Source organism: Chrysochloris asiatica, unplaced genomic scaffold (genome assembly GCF_000296735.1).
Source record: "Chrysochloris asiatica unplaced genomic scaffold, ChrAsi1.0 scaffold00016, whole genome shotgun sequence".
NCBI classification, from domain to species: domain Eukaryota; kingdom Metazoa; phylum Chordata; class Mammalia; order Afrosoricida; family Chrysochloridae; genus Chrysochloris; species Chrysochloris asiatica.
Window position 1 is genome coordinate 14,036,329 of NW_006408534.1, and position 19,687 is coordinate 14,056,015.

Below are 19,687 nucleotides of genomic sequence, written 5' to 3' on the forward strand. Positions count from 1 at the left end.
TAGCTCCTGTCCTCTGAAGTCTGTGAATTAGAGTTTGCACTTGATTTGGAGGAAGGGGAATGCACTTTGCTCAAGATTTATAAGGCCCAAGGCGGCAGCATCTTTGCTGCCAATTTCTACCCAGGAGGCCAACGGTGGTGAGAGCAACTCTGCACCCTGCTGAATACCTAATAAAAACCAGCCTCTCTAGCCTCTCGTTCTGTTTTCTTCAGTCTTTGCCCATCTAGTTTAAAGTCCTGTTTTAAGCAGTAAGCTAGAAGAAAGCTCTATACTTTTGAGGTAAGAATGTGCTGAGAGTTGTAGGTGGCAACTGAGAGGGACACTGATAGAAAATGGAACTTTGAGAGCCTACAGCCATTTAAACCTGTGCTTAAATGCTTTGGCAGATCTTCTGCCTAAAGCAGCAGAAATAAATGTATTGGGCACAACCCCAAATCTGATTTCCAGCTCACAGGACTCCGTATGTGTTACAGAGAATGGCTCCGCAGAGTTTTCCTTAGCTGGAGTCTTAACAAAAGCACATACCTGGCCTTTCTTCATGGCACCACTGGGTATATTCTAACAACCAACCTTTAGGTTAACAGTCAGGGCAACCCTTTGCATTCATTACCCGGGGACCTTCAGGGGTAGCATACCAGAATATTAGATACTTTTCCCAAACTGGATTTCCTCATGGCATGATTCTACCATCTTTTCTTGGCAGGACCTATAGTTGGTGTATACATGCTCATCAGGATGTTGGTGGGCAGGTTAAGCAGAAAAGGTAACATTTCCCTGATCGTCACAACAGCCTGTACAGCTGCTGTCCAAGCAAAGGAAATGGGCCTAAAGTCACTATCCCTGCTTCCACAATGATCATGTGATCAGTCCAGGGAATGCTAATACCCAGCACCAGCACCATCCACCCCGGCTCCGCTGGCCTGGTGTGGAAAGTTCCTAGTAAGTGTCAGGACTCCTAATGACCTGGCAGGAGCTATGCTGGATGTGTACAGAATCAGCACTCAAGTCACATCACACTTCATGCATTCTAAACGCTCAGTCCTTCCAACCTGGGTTCTAGTGCAGGTTTTCAGACATCTTCCTGATCCTAGCTCTGGTTGAGGCTGGTAACCAGGTTGCTTACCTCTGGTCCTAATAAATACTGCTAGTTGCTTGGAAGTCAGAAATTATAACCAAGTTATCAGAGTTTGGGTTTTCATATGACCAGTTAAAAATAGAGAACTGATCTATGTCCTAGTCCTGAACCCATCCTCAGCCTTCCTAAGTGAGGGGTCTCAGAACACATTTGTGTGGGCATTCTGCCAAGACCAGGCAGATAGCTTGGGGCCTGGCTGGTGGCATTGTGCTCCAAAGTCTGTATCTTCCCTTTCAGCAGCACTAGGTGATTGTGAATTGTGGTACAGTATGGTGAGAAAGGATTCTTACAGGATAGGGGCAGGGAAGGGGCTTTTGAGGGAAAGAAAGGCTGGCACTTCAGCTGTTTCCAGGGGAGGCCCATTCATGCACACACCAGTCCAAAGGCCTACCCAGAGTGCTGCTGGGTGGTCCACCTGGTCCTCCACGAGAAAGAGCAACTGACACCCAGAAATAAATGCTAGACCACTGACGAACAGTGTAAGTAGGGTTCTGGGACCCATGAAGGCACGGGCAAGAAAACCAAAGGTCTCGGCTCCTCTGTCTGTGCTCGCTCTATCCCTCAAGAGCTGAGGCTGCCTGCTAGAGGCATGAGCACCAGCATGGCTTTGCTACTCAAACACTGAGAAAATATCTCTGTAGATTAGGTAAGGCAAAGGAGAAGGCTGGTGTACCCTCGGGCCCTGACACTAGTGAGCATGAGGAGAATTAGCGTGGCTCTGGTTAGTGATGGTAGAGATGTGGGGCGGGCAGTGGGGCACGGTGACCAGGGCACTGGGCAGCAAGTAAACCACCATGCTCAAAATTTATGTGAACAAGTGCAGACCTAAGCTCCACGAGGAGAGAAAAAAGGTTTTCCAAAGCCACTGTGCTTGCTCCTGGCTTTCTCCCACCTAGCCCCACCTGTGCCATTGACAAACCACCAAGAGTACAATATGGGGACAGACCACCACTTCCCTCAAGCTCCCTGCTGCTCCATGGAGTCAGAACCCAGATATTAAACCCAATCTGAGAGGATTAATAGCTTGTTGCCAAGCTCAGAACAGGAGCCAGGGCTCTCTAGACTCCTGGGGAGCACCTGCCTCCCTACCTAGATAAGCAGGTCAAGGGCAGAGCTTTTCCAAAGTCGTCACCCACAGACCAGAACCCTGAGGCAGAGCCTCTCAGTACTGGGCCGGCTCACAGCCAGAAACCTAGATCAAGGTAGGACAGAGGGAAACACCAGCATCCCAGAGATACAGACGTCAGCATCTCTGACTCTGGGACAGTTCAGGCCAAAAGCCCATAGAGCACAAAGGAGAGAAGGGCACTTGAGAAATTTGTGCTTAAATTATGGACCATCCTTTCTATGTCTCTAACCTGAACCTATGTGCTCAAGAAGTGATGACGTCTGTGAAGATAGCAGGATGTGAAGACCAGCTTTAACCCCAGGACTGCTTGTTGCAATGTCGGAGGTTCAAACTCACCAGCCACTCCTTGGAAACCCTATGTAAGGTCACTATGAGTTGAAACTGACTCAGCGGCACTTAACGACAATGGGAACTGCAGCATATGCCTCACCAAGCCCACGTGTGCTCTGGCACCTTCAGCCCCCCTCCCCACATATTCTGCACACTCTCAAGGCAAGTCGTCCCTGTGCTGAGCAATCTGCTCACAGACGCCCCATTTCCATGTGTCTCTCCTGGAGTCACTCTGCCTGACTGCCCAGCAGAGTCAGTCTTGACCTGGATTCTCCCTGCAGGCAGGACCACTGGCTGCACCCTAAGGCCCCTGCAGCAGCATTGCAGTTGTATATAGCCACCAGCTGGACAGCTCAGATCTTGGGCCGCCAGCCTTTGATGAACTGCATGATCTTCTTGACCTGCAGCTTGGTGAGGTGGAAGTCATCTGCCAGAATGTCCTCACTGAGCTGCACAAAGATGCTACCATCAATGCGTTCTCGGGCAAAGAAGCTCACCACATCCTCCGAGAGCCCAATGAAGCGCAGACTTCGAGAGACCTCCTCCAGGGAGAGGGCAGACAGGTCCGCGGGTGGCTGCCAGGAGGAGGCATCCCGGGGACTGGCAGGAGGCCCTTCCAGGCGCCCCTGAGTGAGAAAGAGTCGTGCCCCACCTGCCTCTGGCCCCTGCAGGGCAGCTGGTGACAGTAGGGTGGGGGCCTGTCGCAGCATCAATCCTTCAGGCTCAAAGGTCTTGGGTGGGCCAAGGGGTGAAAGGTGAGGTCCAGGCCCAGATGCCCCAGCAGCCCTGGGCTCCTGATAGCGCAGCAGCTCGGGCTCTGGAGAACCGCCCTGCCCCAGCTCAAAGGGGTCAAAGGACTCCAGGGCTGGTTCTTGCCACTCAGAAGAAGAGGAGGAGGAGGTGGGGCAGGAGGAGGTGGGAGCAGCTGAATAGGCCTGGCCTGGTGAGGCTGGGCCTGGAGAATAAGCAGGATTGGAGGTAGTTGGGGCACCTGGGGTGGTTGTGGGCCCAGAAGAGGAGGCTGCTAGAGGGCCTGAGGGGTAGGTAGCCCCAGAAAAGGGGTTCAGTGCTCCAAATGGAGCAAAGCGTTTCTGGGGATGGGAGGACTTGAACAGAGGTGGACAGCTGTGGTAAGTCTTGACAGGGGTGTCAGTTCCCAAGACAGAGGCAGTTCGATTGCTCAGGGGCTCAGCATAGGCCCGGGAGGCCTGGCTGGGCTGTGTGGTAGAAGGCAGGGGTCCTGAGGTTGGGCGGCTAGAGGACTCGCCCACCTTGCAGTCCCCCCAGGTACAAGGGTAACAGTAGAGAGAATATGCATCCGGGGATGGGGAGCCACTGCCACTGCGGGAGCCTGCCCTGTGGGCAAAGACAGACAGACACAGAGACAAGCAGAAGGTAAGGTAGAGCAAGGAGGAAAGGGGATGGTTATGTACACAATGCAGCAAGCCACCAGTTGGTCAGCACCACAAGAGGCCACTACTCTGATGTTAGCATCATTGATCCGAAGCCCAACCTCCATCCAACCCTCATCATTTAGAGAAAAATAGCAGGCAGGAGTCAGGGCCCCAGACATCAGTGCCTTCTCCCTCAACTACTGCACTGGGACCCTAACCCTCATACCCTCCCAGGCATTGTCCGCCTACCTCATCCATAAGAAGGAAAGTACTCACCCATCCTGAAGGCCAGAGGAGTAGTAGGAGAGGCTGGAGCTGGGTGAGTGGACAGGCTGCAGCTTGGGAAAGCGAGGGGGGACTGGGGGACTGCCCGAAAGCCAACCGTTACCATTGCCACCCCGGGGAGGGACAGGCGGGGCATTGAGCAGACGGCACTCCTCCTTCACCTGTGAGCAGAGGACAGACAGGATCAAGTCATCAGGCAGGGGCCCTGCCACCACCCTGACCCTAGACAGCCAGCACTCCTTATCTTCCTGTTCCTAAACAGCTGGACAAGGGGAGTGTCTGGGACTCACACTTTGCCAAGAGATGACCTTGCCTTGCACCCCAACAACTCCCCCAGCCACCCACCACCTTCTACCCCTTCTTGCCTTTCCAGCCTATTTGACTCACCAACAAACCACAACACACACTCTCTCCTAGTCCCTTAGAAATTCATTATGAATGTTAAGGTAAAGAATACTGTAGTACTAGATCCAGTGCAATTAGACAAGTAGACATAGTACCACATCAAAGATCAGAGAGACATGGAAAAGGTGGGACAAATGTCAAAGTATCTACCCTCTGAAGCCCTTCCTTATGGGTCAGAGTTCCCCAAAGTAGACTCCATGGGCATTAACAGCTGTTGTTCTGTGGACAAGGTAGTTTGAGAATTTATGGATTTAACAAAGATCAACAGGTTTCCCAGTGCAGACCTTCTCAGAGCCTTTCATCTGCCAATGCTCTCTGACTCCAAAGTGAGGCACTAATGGGTGGGTGGGACATCATAACATTTTCTAAACACATTTCACCAAGGAACCTTGTTTTCACTGGACAACTTAAATAGCAACTGTAGAACCTTGTGAGTAACACTGTTCTAGGATCATTCCAAATTCTCTGAAACTAGGAACCTGCTTTGCAACTTTGCCCCACAATTCCAATGTCTCCTCTCTGGTATCCACCTCCACAAATGCCCTTGTGTGTCTGTCCCCTTTCTCCGCATCTCTACCATCCTCTGACACCCACACCAGTGTGTGGAGATGGGGATTATCAACTCGAGTCTAGGTAGATTAGCTTTTCAGGGTTAAGCGTGGTCCCTTCACCTCAACCTCTTTCACTCACCGCCTCAGATTTGGGAGGGACTGGAGGCGGCGGAGGCTCGGGTTCCAAACGAGGTGGCCCAGTGGTGGCCCCGAAGGAGATAAGGTCGGGGCCCGAGGGCGGCCTAGCCCGGCCTTCAGCGAAGCTCTCGACCGCCTGGTGCGTCCACAGCTCTTCATAGGGGATCTCCGAAGGCGGCGCGGCAGGCTCGGGCGCAGCCCAGTCAGGGTTCACGTACTCCTGGTCGCTGTCGCCAGTGGGAGGAGGCGGGCCAAGCAAAGCGGCCATGCGGGCAGGCGCGGAGACGCGTGGTGCAGGCAGGCAGAGGCGCGCTCGGCGCGGGCTGGCACAATCCTCAGCGAGCTCAGCAGGCGCTTCGCGTACAGCAGTGGAGTACTCGTCCGGGTCGAAGCACTCCCGGCAGTAGGAGGCGCTGTCACGCACCAGGCGCTCGACGCGCGGGTCCCCAGCCAACAGGCCCTGTGGCAGCGCGAAGCGCGGAGTGTCTGTGAGCAGCAGGAAGTGCAGTGGCGCCGGACCCTCACGGCGCAGCGCGAGCCCCAGCACCACTGTCTTGGAGATGATGCTGACCAGCTTGTAACAGTGGCCCTCGCGCACCGGGTGCAGGTCGTAGGGGTTTCGAGGTGGCCGGCTGGGCACCAACACATTCACCGGGAGCCGCACACGTTCGATGATGGCGCGCACTGTGTGCTCACCCTCCTGCATCTGCAGCTCCAGTGGGCTACGTGTGCTGAAGCGGCCCTGACACTGGAAGGGCAGGCTCAGGCTCTCATTGGTGCGGTGGTTCATACAGATGAGACAGGGCATCTTGCCTTTGACGGGCCTAGCACCCCCACCAGTACCTGTGGCCCCCGCACTCCCTGGGCCGTTGCTACCAACCCCGGCCAGCGCACCGGCCCTGCCCAGCTTGCGTAGAAGAGTGGTAAAGCGTGAGCGCTCCTTGGTGGTCTTGGCACACAGAATCTCTGCCTGGCCCATGAGAGTGAGCTCATCACCTGCATGCAGCGTAAAGTTGTATACCTCGCTGTCCTCGCTGAATTCGCCTGACACCACCTGGGGATCCCAGAAAGCACAGAGGACTGAGCCACCAGGAAAAGCCAGGCAGCCAGCAGGACGGGACCCTCCTCTTCCAACCCTCCCACAGCTGAGACCAAATCATGAGCCCTGAATTGGGGTCAGGAGCCCCACATTCCATCCTAGAGAGGCACTGTGGCAACACTACAACCTTAATCACTGGGCTTTAAATACCTCCTGTGATACTCCTACTTGGAAGAGTTGCTGCAGAGTCTAAATCATTGAATATATGTAACAGTGATATACTTTTAAAGTACTCAATAAGTGGCAACTTTGCTTATTTTCTTTAAAATGTGGGTGATAATGTCCCACCCATCCAACAGGCTACTGTGAAGAGAAGTGAGTTAATTGATGGATAACAAAGGGTCTGTAAATAGTAATAAGCTATCTGCAAACAAAACTGTCTGGCTGTTTCTCCACAGCTACTTTCACCAATGGGTTCTAAGGCAGGATGCCCTAAAAGGTTCCCAAGCCAGGGATGACCCTCCCTACTACACATGCTTCCTCCGGCTTCACCACCTTTTGCAGGAAGTTTTCCAGCTTAGTGGGTCATCTCAGACATATCCAATTGTGCCAAAGCCCCTGAAGGGGCACCAGAAGCCACCATGGGCACCAGCGTAGGGTTGCCCTTGAGGAGTGGGGTGAGGGCAGCATGTCTGGTGCAGGAAAGACTGACCTTGACACTGAAGGTGATGGCTTCCATCACAAAGATGCGGTCAGGGAAGACGCTGGCCACCTCCTCCACACTGCTGAAGTACCTCACCGGCTCTCGCACATCCCGGGCCTGCTCCAGGAGCTTGAACTTCCCTGCATAGTGGGAATGCAGATCACTGGGATGGGTCTGCCTGCTTAGTGCTCTTATGGTTCCTAAGTTTCACTCCCCACACTCAGGAGTGCAGAGCATTTGCACTAGCATCAGGTAGAGACACTGCTCATCTGGCTTAAGGGTCATTGAGAGGGCGAACACAGGTCTCTGGCAGCTATACACAGCCATCCCCCTGTGGACAGGTTGTGGGTGAGGGCAGTGGTTGCCTGCCCAGAGAACCCCAACTGCAAACTGGCTCCAAACACTTAGAGAGCTGGCCTCTGGCACAAGGATCAGTATGGCAGGCTCATATTTTAGTCGCAGTCTGCCCTCTGATTTGCAGTGACCTTAGCCAAGCCACTTCCTTTCCTGGGCTTCTGAGTCCTCATCTTGAGAGGGTTGGAGTCAATGATCCTGGATCTTGCATTCTGTGCATCTATGATGGGATGCTCTCTATGCCAATGCACTGGTCAGACTTGCGCCCAGTCTCACGCCTTCAAGGCCCTGGGAGCAGCTTCTGATCCCAGCTCTGTTCCCAAGGTCCTCCTCCTCTCATCCAATGTTCAGTCTGCCCCCCAGAAGGCACTGAGTTGAGCCTAGCAAAGCCACCTCCCTCAGATGAGGCCTTCCCAACCAGCAGTCCAGGGCTTTTTCTGGCTGGCTCAGCACATGCCTCCAGGAGACACAGATTTTAAAGAAGTGATAATGCTCAGTGAGACTGACATTCTTATGTCAATGGTCACACCTTTTATGTGACAACCCCAACCTCTTACAGAAGACAATACTGAAGTGCCTTGACATATAGATGCCAGGACTTAAACAGTTTAAGATTACAGGATGAGAGAAGGAAAGGTAACTAGATTCTGGAGCACTCTTTGTGGTTGCCTCAGTCTTCATTCATTCATTCATTCATTTATTCTACAAACACTGGTAAAGCACATACTATGTGCCAAATATAGGCCCTAGCTAAGGTACAGAGTTATGTGAAATACAATCTGGAAATACACAAGGGAGTCAAGATAGAATGGGTGAGATGGTAAATACCCAATGGTGGTAGGTGACAGGCACTAGCTATAGCAGAGGCAGGAATAAAGAGCTAGCAGTAAAGGGGGACAGACACCTGCCTGGCAGAATCAGGTGAGATCACTGAGCTGCACCTTAAGAATGAAAGTAATTCAGAAGTGTGGAGGAAGAAGATGGACTGAAAATAAGAACCACAGGGAAAGTAGGATAAGGAATGCTATACTGAGAGGATTGCAGTCATTCAGATAAAGTGAAGTGCAGGATTTCTTAAATGTAAAACTGATGAGCTGCTTAATGAACCCTCACTCAAATCACAATAAAAAGTTAAAAAAAAAAAAACTGGATGGGATTTTTCAAAATGGGCATTCTACCTGGAAGAAATAACATAAGCAAAGATACCAAGACACAAAAACAGACTGCGGGTCAGGTCTGGGAGCACGTAGAAGGGAGGACTAGAGGGGAGGATGGCAGGAGCTGAAGCAGACCACTGCTGGAGGACTTTATTCTGTAGGAAGTGAAACCCATTGGGGGGTTTTGAACAAGGAAATACCATGATTCTAGTTGGACTCTATAAAGAATCCAGTCTGGTAAATAACCCAGTAATGAGTTTTGAAAAAGAACTAGGGCAGTGACTAAGGGAAGAGCCAAAAATGAACAAACCAAAAGATTTGGAAGGAAAACATCAGTCTTGGGTGACTGATTGAAGGCCAGGAAAGATGGAAGAGACTGAAGACCCTAAGGGACCTGGAAAAACAAATTGTGGGCAAGGGCACATCCTGAGCAGGATAGGGAGGGCTCTCCAGGTGGTATTGCCCCAGGGCAGGTGAGCCTGTGGGAGCAGAGTGTGGGGAGGTGTGCTCAGGAGGAAGAGACTTGATTTAGAGGGTGGATTTAGCTGTGGACATGTAAGGTGGCTCAGGGAAGGGAAAGAGCAGAGAATCTTAACCCTTCGGGGTTGAGTTCCCAGAAAAATGCCCACACTGTATGCAAACACACATACACAATTTTGTCCATTTTGAGGGTACCAGAAGCCCCTAACAGGCACTCAGGTGGCATTCAGCTACTAACCAAAAGGTTAGCTATTCAAACCCACCAGCTATTCCTGGTAAAAGATGTGGAAAACTACTTCTGTAAAGATTTACAGCCTTGGTAACCCTGTGGGACATTTCTACTTCAGGGTTGCTACAGGGTCACTAAGGAGCTCTGGTAACGTAGTGGTTACTAGTTGGGCTGCTAATGTCAAGGTCAGCAGTTTGAAACTACCAGCTATTCTGCAGGAGAAAGATGAAACTTTCTGCTTCTGTAAAGATTTACAGCCTTGGAAATCCTTAACAGGGTCACTATGAGTCACAACCAACTCCATAGCCCATAACCACCACCACCACAGGGTCGCTAGGAGTCCTGTTGTGGTGCTGTAAGATAAGCACTGGACTGCAAAGTCATTTGAATCATAAGGTTAGTGGTTCAAATTCACCGGTTGCTCCTCAGAAACCCTATATAGGGTTGCTATGGGTCAGAACCGACTCAATGGCACATAACAACACAACAAAACAGGGTCACTATGAGTCCATATCGACTCACAAGCAACAAGAACTCCCAAAGTTCAGCCAGAGACCCAGATTATGGCCCATCCAGGTGCAGGGTATGAAGAAGAGAAGACCAAGGGCATAGCCTGCTGCATCAACCTGAAGGAGAAGGAAGAAAAATGAGAGCCAAGAAAGACAAGGGAAAGTAAGTGGGAAATCTCCTGGAGAAAGCCGGTAGGGGAGGACCCACGTCCTGCTCTAACCACCCTGGCTGGGCCCTCGTGAGAGGAGCCCTCAAAAGTGCCACAGCCTGAGGGGAGTTCCAGACTGCACAGACCCCATCCCTCAGGCCTCCTTCCCCCTATGGCCACACATAAACCCCCAACATCTCCACTATGCAGGGAGAAATGCCCTATCCCCACTGTAGTTAAAACGAGGCGAGTCAGGGCTAGAATCCAGGAGGATGTGGCTGCGAGGATCAATGTAACCATGGCACCCAGCCCCCTCACTCTGTAGCAGCCGGAGCCCAGCCCAGCGCCTACCATTACGTCTGGGAAGAAGGAAGGAAGACCTCCCAGGAGCCCGCTTTCTCCCTTTGGAAGCTTTTTCTGTCCTCCTGACCGGAAGCCAGGAAGCCAGGCCAGGGGCTGCTTCCTCACCTGGTCACCCCTCAGTGAGACCTGAGGGCCCCCTCCTTCCCACACTGGGCCCCGCCCCACCCCACCCCGCAACTCCACTCCAGAAACCAGCCCCGTCTGCTTCCCCTCCCTGTCCTTGACCCCCAGAACACATTAGCCCATTATTGTTGTTATATGCAGTGGAGTCCATTCCGACTCACAGCGACCCTGTACAGGGTTTCCGAGGCTATAAATCTTTATGGGAGCAGAAACCCTCATCTTTCTCCCACAGAATAGCTGGTAGTTTTGAACTGCTGATCCTAAGATTAGCAGCCCAATTCATAACCACTAAGCTACCAGAGCTCCTTCATTAGCACATTAGCATCTGCTTGATTGTGGCAGCCAGAAGCACTTGAGGTCTGAAGCAGGATTCGTTGTTGTTAAGTGCCATCAAGTCGGTTCCGACCCATAGCGACCCTGTATAAGGTTTCCAAGGAGCAGCTGGTGAGCTTGAACTGCCAACCTTGCAGTTCAAACAGCTTTGCAGTCTAGCGCATAAACCCACAGCACCACACCAGGATGCAGGATAGGGTCTCCTTTATAACCCACCAACCCTTGGCACCTGGCTGATTGGACATACTCAAATAACAACAAAATGTTACTGCCATCCAACTCTTGCCACGTGCTCCTTACCGTAAATATGTATCAGAGCAGACAAATATGTATCAGAGCAGACAAATCTCCTCTCTCTCCTAAAGAGTAGCTGATAGGGTTAGTAGCCCCACATTTAACCCAGTACACTACCAAACAAACAAACAAAAAACACCCTACAAAAATCCCACTGCCATCGAGTTGATTCAAACGCCAGTGCTGGTAAAAATTCAGGCTTGGGAACCGGACAGACCTGGTAAGAATCCCAGCTCTGCCACCAACCCTATGACCTTGGGCAAAGTATTTCATCTCAATGGGCTTCAGTTTTCCCATCTGTAAAATGAAATCATACTACTTGGCTCACAGGGCAGGGGACATATGCTAAGTAATCAGGGCACAAAGCCAGTACAGAACTCTTGGGATGTGTACTAGGCTCAGGGCAGATACCTAGAACCCACCAGAAGACCTAAGGGGGGCAGTTGCAAGGGAACCAGGTCTCCCAGCCTCCCAGAGGGAGACTAAGGTGGGGTTCTAGCAGTACCCCACCCCCAACTCCGCTCAGGCCACCGCCCTTCCTTCTCCACAGCTTTCCGGGGTCAGAGCCTGGACCCTCCTCCCGCCCAGCTTTCATTATTAATTCATTAGGAGAAATCAGCGGTCGTCAGTGCACTCAGAGCATTCTGACCCGCAGGCCGTCTGGCTCCTCCCCCTCCTAGGAGGCGTCTGCTTCCCCTCCCCCACCTAGGCAGTTCAGAAAAATGGGGCTAGGTGTGCAACACCCCCATTACCACCATCATGCACAAGCACTCAGGAGGCACCAAAAGAGATGAGAGAAATGGCCTAAGAGCCCCCTGAACTTCTAACTCCTAACAGACTGCCTGCCTTGGTGTGTCTCTGTAAAAAGGAGGCAATCTTTCTTCCTTGGGTGCCCTATTAATAATGTTAAGGTTGGCAGGCAGAACCCACCCTCACAGCACCTGAAAGATAGGTCAGGCAATCTGCTTTCACAAAGAAGACTGCAGCGAAGAAAACCCTATGGGGCTCAGTTCTACCCTGTAACAAACACATTGGGTTGCCATGAGTCAGAACCCACTAGGAGCAAGTAGTTTGGTTTGTTGTTTGGTGATCCATTTGGTAATAGTTGGGCAACATAATGATTATGAGTCTGGCTGCTAACCTCAAGGCCAGCAGTTCGAAACTACCAAGCATTCCATGGGAGAAAGATGAGGCTTTCTTCTGTAAAAGCCTCGGAAACCCTACAACGGGACATTGAGTCTGAACCAACTCCATGGTACACAGCCACCACCACCAATCCTCACCAGAGCTTTAAGGACACCGCTGAGAGGGGCAGTCCCTGAAACCATGCTCTGTCATGAAGGCATTTTCCAACCTTTTTTCTCTTATCCCAAGAAGACCAGGGACCACTCCCCAAGCCAATGTCAGATTTCCAGGCTGGGAAATTTCTAGCTTGGAGAGAAATCCCTGCACTAAGGGCTCTAGGTGCAGGACAGGACCCCAAGTCAGAAAGGCAGTTTCTTCATCTTTTAAGAGGGAACAGAGGGGTCCAATGGTGCCAACTTCACAGGACTATTGTAGCGTACAAGGGGGAATGTGAGTAAAGGGCTTTGCCCTATCCCATGGCTCAGGCGAGACCCAAGGCAGGAAAGGGCTAAGCATTCCCCAGTTCAAAAGGTTCCCAGTCTTTGTTGCCCACCTTACTGGAGGCTGAGTGCACAGTGTCCTGTAGTAAGAACCCAGACCTGGGCAAACTTCTGAAACTCCTGGAACTTTCCTGTCCTTGTGAGTTAAGAAAGTTGGCGTTGACTTTCTCACGGGGCCGATGTGAGAATGAAATGAGAAAAATTCTCTGCCCAGTGCCTGGAAACAGTCAGCCCAGTCTGTGCTTAATATATAGCAGCTGTGAGAACCTGGACTCACAGGGAGGCTTCTCTAGGAGGAGGCCACCAGACTCCATCCATCCACAAAGCAGACAATCAATTGACTTTAATAAAATTTTTGACTTTTAAATGAGATGATGCTAATGAACTTTTACTTTCATCTGTTTTATATATGATGTTGATATCCCCTGGGGTCACTGCACCCTGGGAGTGGCATAGTAAATATCAGCCTAGGAGTCAGCATACCTGGGTCTTGCCCTGACTCTGCCACTTACTATGTGACCCTAGGCAAGTCATTTTTTTCTTCTTTGGTCCTCTATTTCATCCTCTGTAAATAGAACTGTACTTTTCTTTTTGACAGCAGAATCCTTTCTTCAAACATAATCTTAGGTAGGACATCAACATCATATATAAAACAGATGAAAGTAAAAATTCATTAGCATAATCTCATTTAAAAGTCAAAATTTTTAAGAAAGTCAATTGATGAAGATAATGACCTGAGTAACACAATAATTGGGGGAAATGGGATTAGAGCTGAACACCCAATGTTGTTGAGTCAATTCCAACTCACAGTGACACAATAGGCAGAGCAGAACTGCTCCATAGGGTTTCTGAGGCTGGAAATCTTTTATGAGAGCAGACAACTTTATCCTTCTCCCTCAGAGCAGCTGGTGGATTTGAACTGCCCAGTGTTTAATCCATTACACCACCCGGGCTCCTTAGAGACCACAGGGCAGCAGCCATATCATCAGCCTGAGCAATCTCATTTATTTCTGAAGTTTTTTGGTTGTATAATATTGAGAAGCTCTAGGCAGATACTCTCTTTGAGGGTCTATATGGAAAAAAAGGTTAATGAGGTAGCTCAAGCTACACACTGAAGGTCTCTGATTATGGTTAAGGTTTGATTTGTACCAATTTGAGGGCTGGGTATTTTTTTAATCATTAATTTAAAATCTGCAAACCAAGAGTCACTTCTCTAGACGCCCAGAGCTCCAGAGAATAGTTATGAAAACCACTAGACTAAGTAATCCTCACCCTGCCACCCATGGGGCTTCAAGTTCATGTCCTCTCTCATCCCTGCAGCTCCAAGGACAAGCTGGTCCCAATAGCTCCCCTCAAGCCTTCCCCACTCCCTACCCTTGGCTCTAGACCCTTGTGCCTATATCCCTCCCCCAACCATTGGGCTTATGCCCCAGCTGGGCACACCTGGGTACTGCAGAGGGATGTCGATCTTGGGCCCTATGACGTAGTGGCCTTCCTCCAGGGTGTGGGCTGTCACTGTGGTCCACTGGCGGCAGGAGTGGATGAGTAGGATGTCACGCTCACTGACACCTTCGGCATACTCCCCTGGGAGGAGGAGGGCAGCCGAGGAGGGAATGGAAGAGAGGATGTTAGGAGGGGCAGAAAGAACAAGTAGGGTGACCTCCTCACCAAGACACCACCCTGGGACAGCTCCCCCACAATCCCTGTATAGGTCAGCTCCACTCAAGGGGCAGGCTGGCTGCCAGCTGTGGCCTCAGGACTGTGAGTCAGACCCCGACTCTCATACTCCAGATCCCCCAATGGGGCTCACGGCCGCCAGCCTAGCCACAGTCCTTCATGTGTCATTCAGTCAGATGCCCTGTCCCAGGCCTTGCGCTGAGGTCTGGGGCTCCCAGTGGATGAAACCAGCCCCTGTCCGCTAACAGCACTTGGGCCCATGGGGAGGTGGGCAAAGATGCGAACAGTGAATCCAGGGCCAGTTTGAGCCACTGAAAGGCTGTCTGAGGAACACAGAGGGAAGAAGCAGATTCGATGAGGGGGGCACCTGAGCTGAGCCCCAAGAGCAGAATTCTCTGTCAGTACCAGGCCAGGCGAGGGGGGCCTTGTTGACAGAATAGAGAGGGCCTACAAGAGGCTTCTGTTGTGGGTGCCAGGTGTGAGGGCTGCCCTGGAGCTATGGGTCACTTGGGTCAGGAGAATGGAAGGGTTTAGAGGTACTGATTCTTAGCTCTCCTAGCATAGCCCCTCCCTCTTCACCCGTGCCATGGGCAGTCTCCTGAATTCAGGGAATCTCATAGGAGGGAGAATAAGCCCTCAGAGAGGCAACCCTCTCCCAGGCTCTTCATCATCCCAGCTTTTGGAGTACTGTTATGAAGGCTGGAAGAGAGGGATTTGAAGGATGAGAGGAGGGATGGAGGGGGTTGGAGAGAGCCTAGTCTTGGTGGAAGCTGCACTGGGGCAGAGGTGTTGGGAGGGGCCTGGGCCTCTAGAGGCTCCAACCCCAGCAACCGTTTCCAGGGGAGCAGAGGGGCTGGCCCAGCTTCCAGGAGGCTGGTGGGCTGTCTCCTGGTTGCAGCTGGTGGGCAGGGTGGGGGTGGGGGATCCCTCCTTCCCAGCTCCCTTAGACACAACTTAATAAATTTGTGCCCCCCAGCCAAATGGGACAAAATTTACCAAGTTGGCTTTGAGTGTACGTAACTGTGGTGTGCACATGGATGGGGTGGGGGCTGCAGGGAGTGTGGGGCTCCCACTGTGTAGTGGGCCGAGGAATAGGGAGGTTTGAGTCTTCCTCCCCAGCCTTCCACACTTCTTGGGACATAGAAGGTAAGCTCACCTAAGCCCCAGCCCACCCTTCTATAGGGACACAAGCCACAGCCACACTGGCACATACCAACAGCCATGGGTCATGGTCACCAACAGGTGACTCACCACAGCTATCTGGCCTACAGTGACAGGTGCTTTATCACCCCAACAATTCAGACCCATCATGGTTGTTCCCACCAAGGGGCTCCTCCCAAATGCTCAGCCATGCAAGGACCTTAAAGGCCACACACTTGGATCACATTCACACTCTGAGGATCATGAGGGCCACACAGTCACAAGCAGACAGATACTCACTGCTTGGTCCCTCTTTCATTCATTCAATCTATACATCTTTGCTAGACAGGATGAGCCTGGAAGAAGACAATGTATGGAGTATTCTAAGGGTGCATGAGATAAGAGACAGAACTGGGATGTCACAAGGTGTCAAAGGATCCCAGAGAAACCCGTAACCTTTCTGAAGAACCCTCAGAAACCTTCAGGGTATGGGGGAGATACCAAAGAGGTTGTGTGCGAAGTGTCCAGGCAGCAACTTGGGGCAAGAAGATCCCACTCACACACATTCACAGGCCCATACACACAGCCTTGCTGCTGAAGCGGTTTCAGGACCACACACTGACGATCTGGTGTCCTTACCCCGGTACAAGATGTTGGGTACCCAGCCCGACGACCCTCTCACAGAGCCTCTCACAGAGCCTGCTCCAGGGCCACACTGACATTCACTGTGCCCACTCCTCGCCGCTGCCGTCGCCGCCGCGGGTCAGAGGAGGGGCTGCCGGGCCGGCGAAGCCGGCTGCCACGGACCCCATTAGCATTCCGGGAAGCGAGTGTGCCAACGCGGGCCAAACCCCTATTCTTCTCACACACAAAACCCCCGGCCTGGCTGCCAGCTCCGGCTCCTGCCCCTCCCCCAGCCAAGCAGCCCCCTTCCCCCCAACGGCCCCCTCGCTCGGTACCTACTCCAGGCGTCCCTTCTTGGGCCCCCTATGCACTGCCCCCTCATTGTAGGCTCCCGGGCCCCACGCACAAGTGGGGCGAGGCGTGAGGGAAAGCTGGGGATTCTGGGGGGCACGCCTGGCAGGAGGGGCCGCTTCCTCGGGCTTCTCTCGGAGGGGGCCAGCCCATCCCTGAGAACTTGAGCCTGCACCCTGGGATGCTAAAAGAAGGTGCAAAGAGGCAGAACAAGAGAGCCCGAACAGGGTTGGGAGCGATGGCAGTGGGAAGGCAGAGTCCGAGGCCCAAGGGATGCGGACGGATCTAGGTGAGAGGACGGAGACAAAGGATAGAGGGGTGCAGCCAAGGCTGGGGGCCTTAGGGGTGCGAGGAAAGGCGTGCGCCGACGGGACGGGCGAGGTTTCTCCACCGTGCTTCGGGCTCCAGTTGAGCTGGGAAACTCGGCCCTGGGCTCCGACTGGGGTTTCCTGTGCAGGTCCGCGGGGCCCGGGAGGAGGAGGACCCTCGGCTCTTGGGCCCCAGGTCTCTAGAGACACGCGCCGGGAGCCGCGCGGAACAGCAGGAAAGGTGGCAACCACATCCTCACGGCCATACTAGCACCTGCTTGACGAGTCCCCAACTTCCCCGCAGAGGCCCCCAACTCCGCTCCCCGGCAGCCCTGATACCTGGTCCGAGGCAGGCGAGCGTGGGTAGGCGGCAGCGACTAACGATGAGGTCGAGCGGGAAGGCGCCCATGCTCCAGCGCAGGCCAGCTAGGCCGGCCGCCAGCTTCTCCATGGCATGGGCGCTCCTGGGGCCGCCGTTCCCGGGCCCCGACGGCCAGACCCGCGAGGCCGGGGCTTTAGCGCCCACCGCCACCTCCTGGGGCCGCCGCGGCGCTCTGGCTTGGTCGCCTGGCCCCGGGCTGCCACGTCACGTGGCCGGCCTCCCCGCAGGGCGCCGGCCCCCGCCGCCCCTCGCCCCACCCCCGGCCCGCGCCGCCCGCCGCCAAGTCCCGCCTCCCCGCCCATCCCTGTCGCCGGCCTCCCTTCCCCAGGGGATCCAGGTGACAGCCGATGACCGACACCAGGAGGAGTGCCTGGAAGGATAACGAAGACCCAAAGCGGCATCTGCGGGGTCGCGGGACGGCCTCTTCTTCCCATTCCGGAGTGTCTAGGTCCCCCCTTTCCCCGCTGGGAGCGGCGCCTCCAGGACTCACTCTCACCTGCGCGGGTCCTGCTTGGCTCCCCAAGGTCCTGCTGCTCAATCCAGCCTTCGCGGTCACTGCCTCTAGCGGGAGCGGTGCGGACACTGATTACCTTCAGTTTTACCCAGTCAGCCGAAGCAGGCCTCAATCTCCCATTTTACAGATGAGCAACTGAAGCGCATTAAATTCAAGAGGCAGCCAGGATTCGAACCCAGGTCTGACTACAAATGCTAATGACTTCCTTCGTGAGTCGCTGCATCCTTACAACACCCCTAAAACACTACTATACAACAGCATTTTACAAGTTTCCAGCACCCTCTTACCTGATTTTCACAGCACTCCTATAAACCAGATAGCGTCAGCACATGGAATTTGATTGCTTCCACTTTATAAATGGGAGTCCTGATGCGGTGCTGTAGGCTAAGGTCAGTGCAAGGTGGGTGGTTCAAACTCATCTGCCGCTATACAGGGTCGCTATGAGTTGGAACTGAGTCAGACACTTTACAACAACAACGACTTTATAAATGAGGAAGCCGAGGCTCAAACACGTAATAAAAGTGGTGTTCTTTTTCTCGGGAGATTTGTTGGAGCCCCTGTGCCTTTTCTGCCTACCTTCTTTCTTTGCTCCTCTTTTCTTCCCCTTATCACCTTCTTTCAGCTCCTCTTGGCTCCGGGACGCCCCTTGGGAACCCTTCCAGAAGCTGAGGTGGCTTTGTCCATGTCGGCTCAAGCTGTGCCTGAGTCCACCTGCATACCGTCACCCTCACTTTGTCTGCGGCGCCCTCTGCATGTCACAAGGGACTGTGCAAGCTTGTCACTCTTGGCAAAGACTTCTAAGAAGAGGACCTGAGCCCCAGACTAGTCCTTATATCTTCTTACACATAAACCTATCTCTCCGGGTTACTGGGCTGAGGGCTAGAGTCAAATTTGTTGCTATGAGTTGAAACCGACTGCACCTAACAACAGCAACACTGAAGCTCCCCTGGGTCTATGTGGTTAGGGTGGGTCTTTCCTTAGGGAAGTGGGAAGCAGAGACCTAGCAGAAGGGAAGAAGAAAAGAGAAAATATAGGAGTCTAAGAAATTCTGGTGTAGTGCTATAGGATAAGCACTGGACTCCTAACCCCAATGTCATTAGTTCTCTGAAACCCTATACAGGGTCTGCTCTGAGTCAGAACCAACTCAAGGCACATAACAACAACAACAACAGTAGTATCCTGGTATGGCATGGTAGAATAAGCACTGGACTGCTAATCACAAGGCTGGCAGTTCAAACCCACCAGCCACTCCTCGGAAACCCTATTGGGGTCATTATGAGTCAGAACCAACTTGATGGCACTTAACAACAAGAACAGGGAGGGGTAGCTCAGAAGAAAAGCCTGAAGGTCAACTTCCAAAACTTTAAATACTGAAAACCCTATGGAGCCCAGTTCTACTCTGATATCCACTCCAAGGCAACTGGCACTGCTAAGAGGGGAATGAAGAACACAGGTAGGAGGATGAAGAGGTCAAAAGAAGTGATTGAAAAGGGATCTTCGATTCAAACTTCTTCCCCTACCTTGTAAGGTCTCATTTGACATCCAGAGGAACCATGGACTGCCAGAAGAACAAACAAATCCATGTTGGAAGAAATGCAGTCTTGCATTTGGAAATGCAGTATGCTCATCGGAAGCCAGGATGGCCAGACTTCATCTCTCGTACTTCGGACATATTATCAGGAGGGACCAGTCACTGGAGAAGGATATCATATTTGGTAAAGTGGAGGGTGAAGAAAAATAGACCCCCCAACAAGATGGATTGGCACAGTGCCAGCAGCAGTGAGCTCAGACATAGCAATGATTGTGAGGTTGGCCCAGGACCTGGCAGTGTTTCTTCCTATTGTGCCCAGGGTCGCTATGATTTGGTACTGACTTGATGACACCTAACAATACAATGAGTTAGAAACAACTTGATGGCAGTGGATTTGGATTTGGGGAGAGGTGTAGGACAAGCACTGGTCTTCAA

The 19,687-nt window shown here is 52.5% G+C and overlaps 1 protein-coding gene across 2 annotated transcripts; it reads right to left on the reverse strand.

Annotated features, from left to right (window-relative positions):
* Positions 1-2,947: 2,947 nt before the first annotated feature.
* On the reverse strand, positions 2,948-17,373 carry GAREML (GRB2 associated, regulator of MAPK1-like). Of its 2 annotated transcripts, none has more exons than XM_006835223.1 (6): positions 17,165-17,373; positions 14,169-14,309; positions 7,119-7,249; positions 5,369-6,421; positions 4,265-4,434; positions 2,948-3,950 (listed from the first exon to the last, which is right to left on the reverse strand). In XM_006835223.1, exons 1-6 carry the CDS (start codon positions 17,274-17,276, stop codon positions 2,948-2,950), a joined length of 2,610 nt encoding a protein of 869 aa, XP_006835286.1. In that variant the 5' UTR covers positions 17,277-17,373. The 2 variants fall into 2 exon arrangements, with proteins under 2 accessions (XP_006835286.1, XP_006835287.1); XM_006835224.1 differs by lacking the exons at positions 14,169-14,309; positions 17,165-17,373 and adding an exon at positions 7,665-7,683 and having other exon boundaries at positions 2,948-3,472; positions 3,866-3,950; positions 7,119-7,252.
* Between the last annotated feature and the right edge of the window lie 2,314 nt (positions 17,374-19,687).